General features: G+C 42.0%; 1 protein-coding gene across 1 annotated transcript in view; it reads right to left on the bottom strand.

Moving 5' to 3' along the window:
* The window catches only part of MYH9 (myosin heavy chain 9), a 68,770-nt gene extending 50,841 nt beyond the window's left edge, over positions 1-17,929 (bottom strand). Inside the window, exons 1-2 of the mRNA XM_042889530.1 lie at positions 17,826-17,929; positions 2,905-3,257 (exon numbers count right to left, since the gene is read on the bottom strand). Coding sequence (XP_042745464.1) covers positions 2,905-3,237 — 333 coding nt within the window. The 5' untranslated portion in view covers positions 3,238-3,257; positions 17,826-17,929. The remainder of the gene's footprint in view (positions 1-2,904; positions 3,258-17,825) is intronic.

Raw genomic sequence — 17,929 nt, 5'->3', positions numbered from 1 at the left:
TCTTTCTAAAGTGGGAACTGAAAACTGAATAAAACCCTTTACCACACGACTTCAGGAAGCTAAATGTCAGTGAGATTCTGGTCAGCTATGAGACAGTGCTGGAAAGGAACTATAAGTAAGCTATAGGAGCTAACTTAGCACTGCTAGTTCCTTTAACCTCAGCTTCAGTTCTTCACCACAAGAGACAGTGCTTGCATAGCACAAAACAGCAACTAAAAGTCTGTGTAATACTTCCCTGATCTTTGATTACAGTAGTGGAAGACAGGACAAGAACAAGAGGTAAAAAGCAGTCTACTCCAGAGTGCCCCATTCATTGCACACTCATTACACTTTCTGTGTATTAGCATGGGAACTTCTAGCACTGATGAAATTACAGATTCTCTTTAACACTACAGTTCACGCCACAGGGGAGTACTAGAAAGAAGCGGCAATGTGAGAAAAGGAATTTGAAGTCTTCTTGTCTGTATTTGCATGACTTTTTATGGTCATGTTTGCCCACAAAGACGACCAGTGCCTTTTCAAATAAAAATAACGCAAGGATCTGAAGTTGGACTGAAGCATTCTGCTGGAGGAGAGCAACAGTTTAGAAAAAGGAAGGCATAACTTCCTCAGACTGATAAAGCAGGCCTGCAAGAAAACTCCATTACTTCCTTCCTATGACCAGTAACTATGTTGACAAATAGCGTTTTCTGGCTGAGAACGTGCTCTATCAAATAGTGCTACGCTCCTTGTAGCTGCTGTAGCTTCCATGGAAATAAACAGCAGGCATTACTTTCAGAGTGACCTCAGTGCACTGCACGTACTCCTTCAAGAGGATTAACGATCAAGCAACAGCCGCTTCAGTGAAAGTATCTTAAGCGTTCACGTTAATCTTCTGACTTGCAGAGAACTGCTGACAGGTAAGATCAGTCCATTTCACAAGTGCACAGAAACACCATTTTGGCAAGTCCAAGGCTCCGTAATAGAGCATTACTACTCTAAGTTTACATGTGTGAAGGGCGTGGATTTTTTGTTTTTAACACTGCTTTCTACCTCACTAAAGGAACTCAGTTTATTATAGCCACAGATCATGTCTGAAATTTCAGAGGATGTCTTGCAAGATAAATGAAATAGCCCATTGCACAGCACACAGCAGACTTCACAACACCGGTGAATTATTTTCAACAACTTATTACATAACCTACCAACATATCCTGTTCTAAAAACGTTACACACACGATCTTGCATATCCTATTTCAACACAAGGCCAACATTCTTCCCTCTGATAAGAGGCTTTGACCAATAGTCAGAAGAGCTGTTCAGCTGCATGCATTCAGCTGTTCAACTAACAGCATCAACCTCTTAGGTCTCAAAATCTTGAGAGCAGAAGGTGACTAAGTTTATATGAGTTTTGCACCCTTCCAGTGTTCGCTGATAATTTAGGCAGCAGTTGTCTGTACGCCCTCAGACTGCACTAGAAGAGCTGTGGTCACAGCATTAGTTAGAACTTTTAGTTTGTCTTCGTGTTTCTTAATTTAGAACACAACTGCTTGTAGAGGTTTCTAACCAAGATAGATAGCTAGAGGGAACTCCTGCTATGTGGCGGCTGGGAGATAACCAGGCTCTGTTAGGACAGAAGAGATTGTCTACAGCTTGCCTCATAAGATGACTAGAAAAAAAGACTAAATCTCTTTCCGTAAGGTGAAGTAATAAGCATCCCCCCCCCCAAAAAAAAAAACCACAAAAGAAAAACAAACAACACCAAAGCCAAAAACATACAGAAAGTGAACAGTTTTTATTTATGTTGCCGTCTCCAGATGAAGAAAGAGGAAGATTCAGGGGTTTAGAAGCTCAAAAGGAGAAAAAGTATCTAGACACACTGTATTATCTAGGATTGGGTTAACATACATGTTTACCCATCAAATTCATTCTTTAATGCATCCTAGCAGATCTTCTAATCTATGGTGAAAAACACTTCATAATGTCTTAAGATACTGAACACCCGGAATTTCTACATCTGTGAGGCATTTTCTCTCTGGCAGACTCATTTTGATTCTGTAAGTAGAAGGCATTTGGAGAACAAACAAACCAAGAAACACTGCTTCATGTTTTAAGCAGTCACTGCATCCAAATTTTACATTACTATTCAGTTTATTCACCCGACGTTGACAGAGTATTAAAATAGTAGAGCCTATCAGGACAGATTTCTGTTGGCTACACAGGAGTTAAGACAGAAGGGACCTGTAGAACTAGTCAAAGTTCCAAATTCTCCTTCCCTGCTTTTCCTTATTTACTACTTACGGTATGCAGTGAAGCAGTTCTTGCTTGCTTTAGAAGGTTATGGTCATTGGTCCCATGCATGGTATCTTTGTCTTTCCCATAGTAATAATAATCCCATTCTGGGATGAGAAGGAAGTATTACCCCACCTGTACACTCACACATGTATACATGTGCCTTTCCTAATAGCACACTTTGAGATACAGAATTTGTGCTTAAAAAAACAAACAAAAATAAAACAGCTTGGCACTGGTATTTTTTTCCCAGTGCAGCTCCAGACATGAGAAAAAGCAACTCAGATGTTAGGTATATTAAGATCATGTTTTTATTATTTAATTCAGTTCAGACTTCCTGTTTACCACTTTTTAACTGCTCTCACTTCTTGTTAAGAAGTTAGATGGCATTCAAAACATTCTGCAAATGAAGACATTGAAATGTGAAAGACTGATTTACCACAGCATTCCTTGAAAGCTTCTACATTAACTAGAGAGGGATTGGCATAGTTTAGCAAAAAAATTTTAAGTAGAAGGAAGAAGCTGATTCACATGAGAGTTATATATGTGGGCAATGAAAGGTTAACATACACCATTTAAAAGCAAATTGATTACAGTAAGTTCCCACAATACAAAATAGAGAAGATTACTTACGTAGATCAGTCCAGAGTAGTATCTTTCCTTCAAGTTGTGAAGCACAGAAGCCTCATTCAGGCATGTCAGCTCAGCCATATCTTCCACCTTAGAGAATTTGGGAGGATTCATCTTCTGGATGTCATCCTTATTTACTTTCACCTTCTTCCCATTCTCTGCCAATTCTACGATGGCTTCATCTCCCATTTCTTCCTTTAGGCTAGCTGCTTCAAATCCACTCTTCTCTGAGGGAACCCATACCAACTTCTTGGCTGCCCAGTCAGCCTGAGTAAGGGGATTGTTAATGATATTTTTGTCCACATAAAGGTACTTATCTGCATCTCTTTGTGCCATTGTGATTTAGATTTGGGGACCTGCAACGGGAAAAAAAAAGAAATTTTTAAAGCCTCAAGTTACCTTGCAAATTCCTTGCAGACGGCACATACTAAATACTCTGAGCCCTTCATTGCCAAAGTATGCCTCCCCCCACCTTCAGTTTCATGTTAGTAAGCACTGGTAAGTTGTCAAACTTCCAATAAGGTCAAGGTTTTGACTGCCAAGAGGATGGGAAAAAACAAACTAGCAAGCAGTTTAAAAAGAAAAAAACAACAACAACACAACACAGAACAAAACAATGACCGTTAAGCATTTGGAAGCCATTATTTGGCAGAAGAGAGAAAGCATGTTAAAGTGGCAAGCATCACACAGTTCAGAAGATGTGCCAACATTCACAGCATCAGATACTAGGTTGGTAACGTTCAGGTAAGATTAGCCTCTTAGTGCTCTACTCAGTAGAAACACTTGCTCAGAAATATCCAAAAAGTTTAATCAACAATTTTACTTCCTATCTCCTTATCACGATTAGCTATGAACAACAAGAACAAAACTCACAACTTCTTAGAAACATCATATTGCAGTCTAGACAATGCAAGAGACACAGTTCACTCCTAGAAGACACTGAATAATTTAAGGACATGAATTAACACAGACTCTATATATCCTTTTGACCATTAGCTCAGTAGTAACACCGAACCCACCACTTGCTATCTTTTTTCCAGTCAATGTTCAGCAGCAAAACAGCTCCAAGACAGTTCAAAAAGAAAAAAAAATAAATAAATACTGCTGTCAGGAGACTTCACAGTCAAAAATTCTTCCCAAAGATCCAGCTATAAAGTAGTTACAAAGCTGTGTTTGCGTAGAAGAGAGTGCCACCGCTACAAGGAGGAGATGTAGGCAGTGTGCTAAGAAAACAGCACCCTAAATTTAGCATTTCATCAAAACCAGAGCACAACTGCCAGGGATTTTCCAGTTAATAAGGCAATAGTTTTATTGGTGCCATTCAGGAATTCTTTCAATCATGAGAAAGAACTTCATGCATCAAGGCTCATTAACCACGTAACAGCAGCCTCTTTACAAGGTCCCATAAACATTATTTCTTGGATCCTTCCTCACAAAGATATCAGCATCCTTAATATATGCTTGGATAGCAACTAGAGCTCTTTACCACCAGAAGGAACAGGAAATTAAAATAACAATATTTATGTCATGGAAGGCTACAGGGATAACTATGTCACAGAGCATAGGCATATTTGCTCACCAACCTACAAACCAAATAGGTGAAGTCTGATTATAGATAACACCAACAAAAAGATATTGAGGGAGGGGCTGAGCTTCACCTATTGAAATGTGTAAGAGCATCCCAGCACTCACAGTAACAAAGCCAGAAAAACACCAGCTACAATAACGGTGGGCACAAAATGCCCCCACCAGACATTTGTAAGCGTGAGGGGAAATTCCTTTCAACAAACGTATCACTGTATGTGCTATGTGAGTTTGTGCCAGAAACTAGGATAGTTGTAACAAACTAGGATAGCTGTATATTACGAGTCAAAAATTCTTCAGCAAACAGAAAAAAAAATTCTAAAAAGAATTCTTCCCTTTAGCCTGCATTTGAAGTCTGTCTTCAGCCTTATAGGAAAGGGCAAACACCCACCCCCATGCTTTGCCTCATCTTTCCTTTCCCACAGTGTCATTGACAGTTCCATCTCAATCACTGCAATGACAATTCCCAGAGCCACTCCATCTCCTTGGCTTTTTGTGCTTTTATTGAAAATCCAGAATTGGATGGGAACGCAACAAAAAGATGTGATGCAGACATACGAGGTGGATATCAAGAGCTGACCATGAAATATTCATTTGTCAAGAGAGCTGCAAACCCAGACTACAACAGCTTGCCTGACATAGCAAGTGGGAAACAGCAAAGTCTGACAATTCAACAAAAGATGTTGAGAGTCCATGACACTGCAGTGTCTCCTGCAGGTTGTGGTCAAAGGGTTAAAAGAAGGGAGAGGAAGAAAGGAGGGGAAAAGAAAAAAAAAAAAAAAGTAGTAAAATAAAGGAAATAAGTATTCAATTGTGTTCAGAGTTGTATCAGGTTTGGCAAGGCAGCAGCTGTGCTCTACCCTCCATTACACAGTTTCCTGCATTTGCAACTCCCAAAAATCTAACTGGTTGCCTTTTTTGGCTATAATCAGGCAGGACACAGAGGCAGCATGCTTCAGCTAAATTTGGTTTCATCATTTCCTGAGGAATCCTTAGTAACCAGCCATGTGAAGTGTCCTGCATTACACTGAAACACACTCCTCACCTCCTTACTGTTAAAATACACGCAACCAGCACACCTTGGAGATTTCTTCTGGGATAAAGAATAGTTCTTTTTGGATAAGAAATACAGATCAGACCACAAGAAACCTTTCAAAAGGTACTCCCAGCCAGTCCTACATCCTAAAAGATCTAAGAAAATAGCTACAGGGAGGTTAGTCAAATCCTCTCACAGGAGAAGTCCTAAAATGTTTCAAGAACTACAAGATCACATTCTCCAGCCCCTGAAGAATCACTGCAAAGCATCTATCCTTCTTTCATTCTCAGTGCTCAGAAGAACAGCTATCCAAGACAAATGGCCAAACACAGCTGTTCTAAAAAAATCTCACCAAACAGTAAGGGTTGGGTTTTTTGGGTTGTTTTTGTTTTGGGTGTTTGTTTTATGGCAGTACTACTAAATAGCAAGGTTAAAAGACCTCGTACACCTCAGACTTCAAACACACTTGAGAATTACACTACTGCATGGCAGCAGAACACAGTCATACTCTCATTCACCATCTCAAACTAGCCCAGAACAGAAGAACCCTCAGGTACCAAAACTAAGATACTGGAAAATCGTGCTGCAGTAACACGGTATTAGTGCTCCTCTCATGGCTGACTTCTACCCCACAGGGCCTCTAAACTAGCAATACCACAAACCAACCATTAAGTTTGCCTTGTCCACAAGAACAGAACCAACAGAGGAATCAGATTCAGCAAGTTCTGTCTCATGGTCTTCAAAACTTATCTTCCAAGTTTATCATGTGTTCCATGGGGAATTTCAATGAACTCCTCAAGGGACAAAATCAGTCAGTCCAATGAACTGCAACTCAACAACAGCCCTGCTGAATGCAAGTCATTACCATTTTAGGAACAAATTGGGAAGCAATTTGTTTGCCTAGTAGTTTGCACTTGGGGTGTAGATAATTACATGGGGAAAGAACATTTATCTTCACCCAGCTATTGTGCTGCTGTCAAATGAGAATATTGCTAACAATATTGTTTTTGATGCAATACCAGTCTACAGGTAATAGACAAAAATACAGAAGGAAGACAGACCATCCTTGTTTTCAGTTTAAATGCCTCCTTCCTAGTATTGTTTCCAAAAATGAAATACCAGAGTCACTTCCCTATTAACCCAGCGTGCTCTTGTGTTTCCCAGCAGTCTTAAGAACAAGCTGCTCAAACATGGCTTGTTTTCCATATTTCAGGCACCAAATACGGTTCTTACCCTATTCCACTAGCCACATAGTTGTCAGAAAGAAGCCACAGAGTTAGACATGGAGGAAAAAGTGATCTCTATGGTCCTGAGTAGGAGGGGACTCAGACATCATCAACACCATCCAGGCTGGATGGGGCTGTCAGCAACCTAGTCTAGAAGGCATCCCTGCCTATAGCAGGGGGTTGGAACTAGATGATCTTAAGGGTCCCTTCCAAACCATTCTATGAAGCTATGATTCTATGAATATGCAAGCCAATCTTAAAAGAATTACAAGAAACCTTTACTTACACATTTTCCCGCAGATTCTTCTGAGATGAATAAACTAAATGCTGGCTTTAAGTTAAAATGCCATGCATTCCCTTCGAACTAGGCAGAACTACCCAAAACCCTAATTTGACTCATCATATGGACACAAGTTTGCCTTGGCCTTTGCTACAATTTCATAGCTGTAAGGCTCCAATTACCAGACACTGCACTCACTCCTCTCCCTACCCAAGGCATCGAGCATTCCACAAAGATCTAGAAATACACCTTGGCCAGCTTGGAAAGGTCTAAAAGTTGTCTCTGCTAAAGCTCTTTTCCTTTGAATTAAGTGCTTTGCAAGCAGTAACAGCTCACAATGTTATCTGCTTGCAATTCAGTTTTCTGGAACCATTAGTATCATTCAACCCCTATACTGTTTAAGTCTGTCAGCAGCCACAGAATTGCTGCTTCTAGGACTGAGCACAAGCTCATCTTACTGAGCAAGTGGTTATGTTAAGCTATGGAAGTAAGGGCTGCAGCTGAAAGAGCATAATATGGTCAGAAGAGCATATAAATAATTACTAGAAATGCTCTTCTGCTTCATATCCACCAGTAAGATGCTGTTATTAGAGCTTTATGTATCCCTCCCCCCCCAGCTCATCCAGTACCTTTTGATACTACCCTTAAGCTGAAGGTGATGGAAAGAACAAACAATAGCAATGCAAACACATTCAAACAAACAACCCTTCTTTTATTTTTATTTTTCATACAGCTCACATCTTTGAAGCACTTCAGGAACAAAGTCCCCATGCTCTTTTTCACACCGCCTTACCTTTAGCAGGTCGTGACAGAAGAGCCCACAGCACAAGAAGCCCTTTCAGAGTGCAGGAATACACACCTTTTTCTACAGGCACACAACTTTTATGCTAGAAAACTACATCGTTAGCAGTCACTTATGGTTCCATTTCTAATATAACTCAACTTTCCTCAGTGAAGAAACTTGATTCTTTGCTAATACACAACATTTAAAAATAACCTGGCACTGAGAAGCTGGTGATTCAAACTAAATTTGATCAGTAACATTCTTATGCCAGAAATCCCCATTAAACGTACAATCTGAACAGCTAATACTTGAATTATTTTTGCAAACTCAACTATTTCACTTTCCCCAGTCAGCTGAACACACTTCAGCAAATCAACAGGAACAGTTGCACTAAGTGCAACAAGTAGGATGTGTGGGACAGGCTCACCCCCCCAAACACATAAATTCCCTTGGATTCACTAAGAAACTGCTTAGCACTCATCAGCTTCGGACGTGCCAGACAGACACTTCTCTGCTTCACCTACCAGGATGTCAAAGGGAAGGAAAACTGTGAAGTTTGTTATTTACAAGTTGGAGTAGTTTGTGCTAACACCTATATATGAAAAGAAGTCTAAATCACTAAGGGTGAGAAATGGTTTGCTGGGGGAGGAGGAGGAGAGGAAGGGAAGGGGAGAAACTGTTATGCAGCTGAAACTGATGGACTGCTTTATCTACTCATTTCTCAAGCCCAGTACACTGTGACACACCAGTACCTGATGCTTCAAAAGAAAACTCAGGAATCATAAGTTTCAGCTACTTCACTGGGGAATACATCAGGAAAGTGCAGAAATTCACAATTAATACTCCCTCAGACAGCATACTGAGCTGAACAGGCAGTCAGCTACACTCACCTTTGTCAGCCTGCAGCATGCTGTGCTGCCACACGGTCTCATTCCTTCTAGTTCAGCTTTATTTGGGATTCATAATGGTTGCTATTAGGCTTACTGCAGTTCACTTCTTTCCTCTCAAGTCACATTCTGACGCACACAATGCATTGTTGAAAGCTTTATTTCACAACTGGAATGCAGATTGCTGGCAATTATTGTTGCACATTCAGTTTGACTGTAGTGCTGCCCGGACTTGCCAGCTACCATGTTTATTACCATAAGCTGAACACAAGGTAGAGCACTGAAATACTTTAGGCTCCAAGGGCTCCAAGAATGAAGAAGGAAGCTATCTAAGCATCTAATGTAGAAGTGATACCTGTGTTATTCAGGAGTAACCTACCAACCAGACCACATGCTGCAAGATGGAAGAAATGAACTGAAGGGAGTTCTGCCTCTTCCAAGTGACCTAAAGGTAGCTGGCAGGCATCATCAGAACACACACAGAATAAAAGTTTCTCAATTTCTGCATATCCAGTTCTTTTCATCAGCTGTCAAGCAACACTTCTCTGGTATGCATGAGGCAGCACTTGCACATTCTACCATAACAGCTGACACAGGAGGTTTGCTCTGCGAAGCTGGGACTTTTCACGGCAAATTGCAAACACCATAAAGCCCTACATAAGAAAGACACTGTCCTTACATGCCAGGTTAGTAGTCACCTTTTCCACTGCTCAAGAAAAGATAAAGATTAGATTCACGCTGCAATCAGAAGCTACAAATTAAGCATACGTGGACGTAATGTAAATTAATGCAGATCTGAACAAGCTAAGCTTGGGTACCAAGCAGTGAAAAATGGGATCGCAAAAGTTTCACCAAAAACTATACAGACACAGAAGAGCTCTTGGGCAACTGTGCTGCATGCCATAAAGAAACTTAATCTGCAGCAAATACGTCCACACAGAGCGTCCCTGAGTTATGCTACCCTGCATTTTAATTACTGCAGTGAGATACAAAGGCACATTACAAAGAACACGGCACCAATAAAGTGAACCAGTTCTCTGAAGCCCGCGCAGTTGTTTAAACACCCCAAGCACTGGTTTACGGAGGGGGAGGGCAGCCTCCTGTTAATTTCAAGTCCAGTCTTTAGCATGACAAAGCTAGGCTGGCTGCCACCCAACCCTATTCGCTTTGAATAAATATTCAAAGTTTACAATCCTACATAATACACTTTCTGCAACTGTTGTTTCTCATTAGTGCATGTACAGTACATGCCTTCTCAGCAGAGGAGAGAATTCCTCTTCCAGAGACAGCGTGCCCACAAGGAAAACATTCCGGGGGAGAACGCATTCTTCGTGACCACTCAGCAAAGTAATCCCACTTAAGGAGACGGCTGTAGTTCAGCGGACTGCGGCCCATCCCTGCTGTTCAAGCTGTTTTGCTGGAAGACTTGTTTTCAAGCGGCATAATGGCCTGCAAAAGTTCTGATCAGGCATGCAGAATTCCCCAGGGACCTCTCGTGAGACAAGGGGCGAGAGCTTGGAAAGTTCCAGCTTGTCCTCGTTATCTCAGGGTCACTTTCCATCCCTTCCCTAATATTCTGATTTAAGGCTAAAAAGCTATCTGCCAAGAGCTCTCAGGGGCACTGAAGTACAAAGCAGTTGTGCTAATAGATGGCTTTATAACAATCAGCACTCTCTATCACCTCTGACAATTCCAGGTTTCATTGCAAGAGGGAACAAGGAATAAATTATATCTAGTTAGAAGACAGGGACAGAAAAAAAATATGTGTGTGTATATATGACTCCACTACAGTCTTTTAGATACAGATAGTTAGCATGTATGTGGCTAAGATTGAGTTATCTCTCAGGAACAATTATTCTCACTTCCATTAGCATAAAACTCATTTTGGTCTCAACGTTGGTAAAAACAATTTTCTTCCCGATCTCACCAGAAAGAACCAAGAAACACTGCAAATACAACTGGCAAGACACTTTTAAAAGGGTTATTTTTACATTGCGGTGAGAACCAAGCTTTTCTAGACATTCACAACTTAACCCACTGTGCAAAACCATGGCCATATCCAAAGAGCCTCCTGCTGCTATATCTCACACTTTCTTCCCTGTTTCAAATAGTCTCCCTCACCATGAACAGCAGGTTGGTAGGCAAAAAGCCTGGCATGGGTAGGTCAGCCACCTCTACAGGCTCCAAATTGGACTTACAACTCATCCAGCCAGCAGGGAGCGATTAAGAGGACCCACTCCTGCGTGTGATAGCAATCTTTGAGGTGGGAGCAGGATGACAGGAAGAAAGAGAAGCTACAAAGTTTTGAGCTTCAGGATGTGTGAGGAGGTCAGGTCGAAAACAGCTTTCTTGACCTTATATTTATTTATCAAGTGGATTGAAAGCTCTGAAACACCGGAAATGAAACATTTCCCCATTTCAACCAAGGTATTTCACAGCTTCACAGCTCCCTGCTTAGCCTTCCATCATAACCACTGTCCTAGAGAACGCCCTCTGATGCAGAATGTCCTGTACAGTTCAGCTTCATGCTCATTTTCTGGTTAATTTGCTTTGTCCTGACCTATGCTTTCTTCCCAAAGCATCAGATATACCAGTCTTCAACAAGGCTCTCTCTTATTTTAGAATTCACCCAACTGTGCCCTCCTGGAGCACTGATTTTTGTATGAACGGACATAAAGGCCTCTGGCTTTCAATGCAAAGTTAGAGCAAGAAGGGCACATAAAGCAGGAACCTAATCTAAACTGTTACAATTATGGCCATAAGGAACACCTCCTTCTCCCCTCTTGTTTCAGCATTGGGGGGAAATAGATTTTTAGGAAAAAAAGAAAAGAAATCCTCCCATCCTCACCAGAGACTCACACACTTTGACATTCCACTCTCCCAATAAAAGGAGGTATGTGTGCAGTAGGAGGCAATGCAACACATGTGTGATCTGGAAGTTTCCAGTAATGTTTTGCTTTCTGTTCTGAGATGACAAAAACAAGTTCAGGAAATACTGATCATGCAGGAGCAGAATGGTTTCAAGTGTTTCTACTACAATTAGCAGCATTCTCCACAACCAGACACACTGAACGTTGCAGCTGATTCTGATCAATCCGTATTCTTCCCCTTATCTACACGAGCAGCAGCGAGCCATTAGTGAAGGTGATGAAAATGGTATCACAAGATGTGGTAATATTTATCAGTTACATCTACATTGAGCTTTTAGGAGCATAACACAACTAATATCTGCCAATATATAGGCTCTGTCCCTAAAAAACCATGTAAAAGATTAACCTCACTACTGTGTGGATGAAGACGATAGCCAGACTATGCACACGTATATGCCAGCCCTATCTGGACAATATGCAAATACATAATTCTCATAAGTTATGCTATTATGTCTAATAAACTGACAATCTGCCTTTAAAATGATGACTAATCACCTACCTCATCACATTTGTGCATTCTCATTTTACATTTCACATCATGCACTGCGTTAAGCTCAAGTTCATCTAAGCAAAACTTTGACTTGGGAAGGGCCAGTAAAATAACTCAGCATATTTTACTGCATAACAAGAGGTCAAAGACTTCAGTACCTGCTATTAACACTCATGCTGCAATTTAACTCACAAGATGGAAACTACGAGAAGCAGTTGAAGTAACAAACTTTAAGTCACAGTTTAAACAGCTTTGGGGCCTGTTAAGTCTTAAAACACACACAACTGTCACCCAAAAAAAGAACAAATATACAACAGCCTCCTCTGCATTTTAAACTATGAACAACTAAGCCAAAGAAGAATGCAGTCTGGCTTCAGCATCTACAGAACAAAAAAAAAAAACCGAAAAAAAGGGTTAGAAATCAACTCATCAACAAAATGACTCCAAGTGCCTCACTAAGACCTTCCTCATGCAGTTCATTCTGATGACCTCAGATTTACATTTTAGTACCCACTGTCAAGTTCCTACCTTTAAGCACTACATATTCCTTTGAATATACTTAAGTTCTAACAGTCTATCAGTTATAAAAAAAATCCTGTTAATTAGTTATTTCTGCTGACAGTTGTCTCAAAATAATTAATTTTACTGATTCTGAGAACATTATGATCAAAATCTCTTGCCCTAAATGGAAGCAGACCTGAAGCATAACAATCCTTGCCAGTAAGAGTTTATTGACTAAAAATGTACCAACAGATTATTAAAGCAGGTTGCTTTAAGTCAAATTTGGAGATTAAAAAAAAAAAAAAAGATTGAAACCACTGAAATTGAATTCCTCATTGAAGTTCTGTCTAAGTTTAATTCAGTGATTCTCAGTTTTTCAGTGTGTGCTAATAAGACCAGCTGCACTGAGTACTGGACACATTCCACTTTGGTTGAAGTCAAATCTTCTGTACCTCTAAGGCTGATTAGGGGATCCTACATTCAAGTGAACTGCTCAAGCCTTGACCTTAAAAGAAAAACAGAGGCAAATGCAGCACTCTGATCACTACAGACAATTAAACGGGAAGTCAACTATTACAAGAGCATGTTTTAAGTCTTATATTTTAAACAGGAAGCAGCCCAGCAGGAAAAAAAGCCCAACCGCACACAGAATTATCAAAGTTAAGCTGTTGTATTTCTCAGAACCTCTTTTCTTAGCAGTCTGAACGTCTACTTTGCTTTAGTTTAAATCAGAACTTCAGTTCAGCATTGAGGCATATATCACAATAGTTTTCCTGCCGAGACTCGTTAAAATGGTAGCTGTTGATGAATAGATGTATTCATCACTTACACAGACTCCACAACACAAGTTTCCAAGTTCAGTTTCCCTCAATACATATTGATTATTAGCTTGAGTTTACTGAAATCACTCATCCATGTGGTTATATTTACTGCTCTCAGAAGAGTCAGTATACATGCATTAAGAGAAATTTAAACTTGCAGTCATGAAGACAAGCAGAATCCAAACCCTGCGTACAAACCTCTAGAGGTATACATTTCATAAAGAGGTCACGAAGTCAAACCACAGCATGCAGAATTACATTTTATTACACCTCCCTGCATCCAACAGCAGTACATTTGTAATACTTGTTAAGAAACAACTTGCAGCAGACGAGTATGCTACATCAATTTTACCATTTCCTCTTTGCTGTGTTTAAAAACGACATAACTCTGCAGTGCTTGTTCCCCATCCAATGAATTCAATCACAGTTCCACCACTGGAAAACTGTGGGCACCAGGGGTTCTTCAGACTTCTCAGGATGCTCAGAGAGAAAGCACGTGCTGCCAAACACAGACTAAAAGGCCATAAGTGGAGACCTAAGGCATTATGCTGAACAACACTGGGTTGGAGCCTGGTGAGAAGGCATTCAAGCACTACAGTAACCTGGCATAGCAAGACCAATCAGCATTGAGATTACCACTTCAGGTGCTTGGAACAAGTTCTCACAGCTGCTAAAAAAAAAAAAAAGGACTAAACCATAATTAAGCACTGGCATGAAATTAAGATGAACTTGTAAGCCAATGCATTTCATTTAGTTGGACAACACCCGTTTGCATTAACTGCCAGGGCAGAAGTTGCATGTGTGTTTTTGTCTCCTCATAGTCTATTTAAATCAGGTCGCTAATTTCCATATCTTTCTACACCAGAAAACTCAATTAGAGCCACGATGTGCTTTAACTGAAAAGAAATTTAAGGTACAAGGTCACCAAGCCACCACTGAGCTAGAGGACTGCCAGCAAAAACAATGCTGCTGTAGGCAATCCTATGCTATTATAGCTTTGTTCCAACCCACAAAAGACTTAACGTCAGGCACACAATTTCTCTACTTAACATGCAAACAGCTGTGCCTCAATTACTAGCTAGGAAAACAAAGACTAAAAAGATATTCATACAAGAAATTAAATATCAGAATGGTGTTAGAGGGCACCAAGTACATTTTTTGACTCAAAGGTACAAAACCATACTTAAGCCCTACATCCGGGATTAAAGGTCTGGAAACCTCTTAGTAGATGTGCACTCTGACTCCAGGACTACCACAACACACTTTAGTCATCAGCTAGTTTCAGTACATTACCCAATAACCTGAAGTCACGATGCAAGAAAGCAGATGCAGCACACAGGGTGGGAGGTAAAACAACCTGAACACGGACTTCCCCTTTCTATAGATCTTGCATTAACCACAAAGAGTTCCTGTACCTCCAGTGGGTCCGCTCACAAACTCACCCTATTACAGTCACACCAATATGTCAGTGTGATCAAGACAAAGGGCTCAAGCAGAATTATAGAACGGCCTGGGTTGAAAAGGACTGCAATGATCATCTAGTTTCAACCCCCCTGCTATGTGCAGGGTTGCCAACCACCAGATCAGGCTGCCCAGAGCCACATCCAGCCTGGCTTTGAATGCCTCCATGGATGGGGCATCCACAGCCTCCCTGGGCAATATTCATCAGATTTCCAGACCTAAAAGTACCAAGCCGTTCCTTGCAGCAAAACAGACGTAAATGAGCTGAGAAATCAGAACACCTACAATATGCCCCCTCCCCCAGCTGTTTAGCATCCTGGGATTAACAGAACAAACCCTGAGCTTCTGGGCACAGACAGAATACTTGAAGCTCCCAGAACAGAGAGCTAACCTGGGGATTATTAGTTATGACATACATTTTGTACAACACCTTTTAAAAAACCTGCTAAGACAATAGCAGCTCAGGTTCCAAAGATGGACTGCTGTGGTGCTAAAGCTAAGTCTCTCTGCAAATCTGAAGGAATACTTGTGTGCGAAGTACTGCCAGGAAGAATTCAAGCACCTGCAGCATCAAACTCCACTAGAAACAGTTTTCAACTCAAGGTCGAGTATTACAGCCACCACAGGTGGAACACACCTTCACCCTCTGAGACCTCGTGTGAAGCCCACCAAAATAATGTGAGGACAAGTCACCTCAGCCTCCAACGGAAGAAATTCTTTTCATCTTTCCCCTACACCTCTGCCAGACATTTAATTGTATCTGTTATTACAGCACTTATTAATGATTCATTTAAATTCAGCCACAGTGCTTCAACACAGCTGCCTTAAAGTTCTGTGAAGCGTATCAAAAAACACCTGAAAGAGAACACAATGGAAAAAGAAATGAACCAAGATCATTCCTTCTTTTACTTTTCGGATGAAGATACCACCCTGATATATTTTTTTCCCTTATGGGAATGACTTGAAAAGGGAAAAAACAAACATATGTAATATGGTAGAAGTGTCCTCACCAACTGTGCAAAGTCAAATAAAAAGCCTTACATTTCTACGCACGTTCATCTGTGATAAGACACCCAACTATTCTGTCACTCTGTTTATACAGAAAGAGCCACGCTTGCTACCTGACAGAGCAAACCTGGAGGTTAAAGTCTCAAGATGCCAGAGAACTTTCAAATCAAATCTTAACACCGCCAATCAATCATCCAAGAGATGACCCCACCTTACAAGAACCACCACAAAATAAGGTGCCAAGATAAAAAACAGGAAGTTCTGACCTTTTTCTATCAGCTACTAGCAATTTCACAGGTAACTTTGAGCCACTGAAACTTTTGCCTGTCCACCTTCAGCAAGACAGCAGATGCTACAAATAAACACAACAAATACAGCTCTCAAGAAGGAGTACAAGTCCATTTAAACAGCTGTACCTGATGCAGAGCTTCACGGAACTGCTGCACGATTTCACTCTGTAGTTATTTTTACAAGATCAGGTTAGCAGTACAATCTTGTGCTTATACAGGTGATGGTGGTTGTGATGAACAGCTTCAAAACCCTTTTGTGCCAAAAGCAGTTTCACTTATCAGTCGCTCCCCTCCCCATTACAACTTTCCAGTTAACAAAAATATTTGCTTATCTCATTCCAGCTTCAGGAAGGAGAGCCACAGTTGCAGACAGTACATCTATGAGTCAATAAATATCTGTGTCGTGGTTTACCATTTTCACTGGAACGCCATGGATAAGTGAACCCAGCCACATCGTCACCAGGTGACTAATTTCAAAAGCATCTTTACACAAGCAGCAACTGATTAGAGTGCTGCTATTTGGGAGTTAAAACTTCACCATATTGAGGTCCGCAGATGAAAGACATACATGAGAGCTAAGGGCACGCAACTTAGCCTTTCAAGCCATAGCTGAACAGCCTCCACTCAGATTAACTTATACTTCTTTACAGTGTAGGGCAGAGGCACCAACACAGAGGTCAAAGTCCACCTCCTGCCATATCTCTCCAGGTTTGAAGCACAACTTTCTTATGCGTTACTTAGCACATTGATCCATTTTGGGCAGAGCTGCTCAGCGAGGAGAAAAGCCAACATTGTCAATATGCTCTCATAGAGCATGGCTCAGGATATTTAACACGGAACACAGAAGGAAAAAGTAAACAAGAGGAAAGCTGAAGAACACAGAGTTCCTAGAGAAAACAAAGAAAGGAGCTGTAAGGAAGAAAAGTGAGTTTAACAGACAGTGCACAGAAAGCTTCCCCAGCAGAAGAGTGGTGTTTCCTCACAGCTCCTTTCACACCACGTTTAGGCAGAGCAGGGGTCACCCCGCCTGAGAAAACCCACTCCCGAAGGGGCTCGGTGGTTTGGTGTTCCCCACACCTGCTGGGATATCACCGAGATACGGAGGATCGCTGCTCCGACCCCGTCGGAGGTGATGCCTGAGAGAGCGAGCTATCTGCAAGCCTTCCTGCTGCAAGCTTCATCTTGCCCTGTCACTCCCTCCTCCCTCTGCCTCCTGGCCTCACTCTGCAGCCCCAACTGAATGAGGAAGTGGAGATGTGAGGGCGGAAGCCAAGCCCAGCGCGATGTCTGCGGGAGGACGGGCAGCCCGTGACTCAGGCTGAAGCCCTGACAGCTGCCAAGCGGTCCCATTCTCCCCTTCCCGTTACTTCCAAGGGGCGGACGGCGGGACGGGGAGAGGAGAAGGGGCGGCCGCCCCGGGGGCGAGAGGGAGGAAGGGCCGGGGACGGCGAGGGGCAGCGGGCAGGGAGGCAGGGCGGCGAGGTGCTTCCCGGAGCCGGGCCAGAAAGAACACGGGAGGGCGCGCGGCTCGGAGGGGTAGCGCTCCGCCGGACAAAGAGGCGCGGAGCCCCGAGAGGAAAGAACGGGGCGAGTCCGCCCGGCCCCCCGGCACACCTCAGCGGTTACCTGAGCCAGGCTCCGGCGAGGTGAGGAAGCGCCGCGCTGCGCTCCTGGCGGCGAGAGAGTGGCGTCCGCAAGCTGCCGGCTCCTCCCGCAGGCACCGCCGCCAC

Source organism: Lagopus leucura, unplaced genomic scaffold (assembly GCF_019238085.1).
Source record: "Lagopus leucura isolate 7727_CA_CO unplaced genomic scaffold, USGS_WTPT01 Super-Scaffold_100159, whole genome shotgun sequence".
NCBI lineage: Eukaryota > Metazoa > Chordata > Aves > Galliformes > Phasianidae > Lagopus > Lagopus leucura.
The sequence above is the reverse complement of the archived record's forward strand: the minus strand, read 5'-3'. Positions and strand labels throughout refer to the sequence as shown.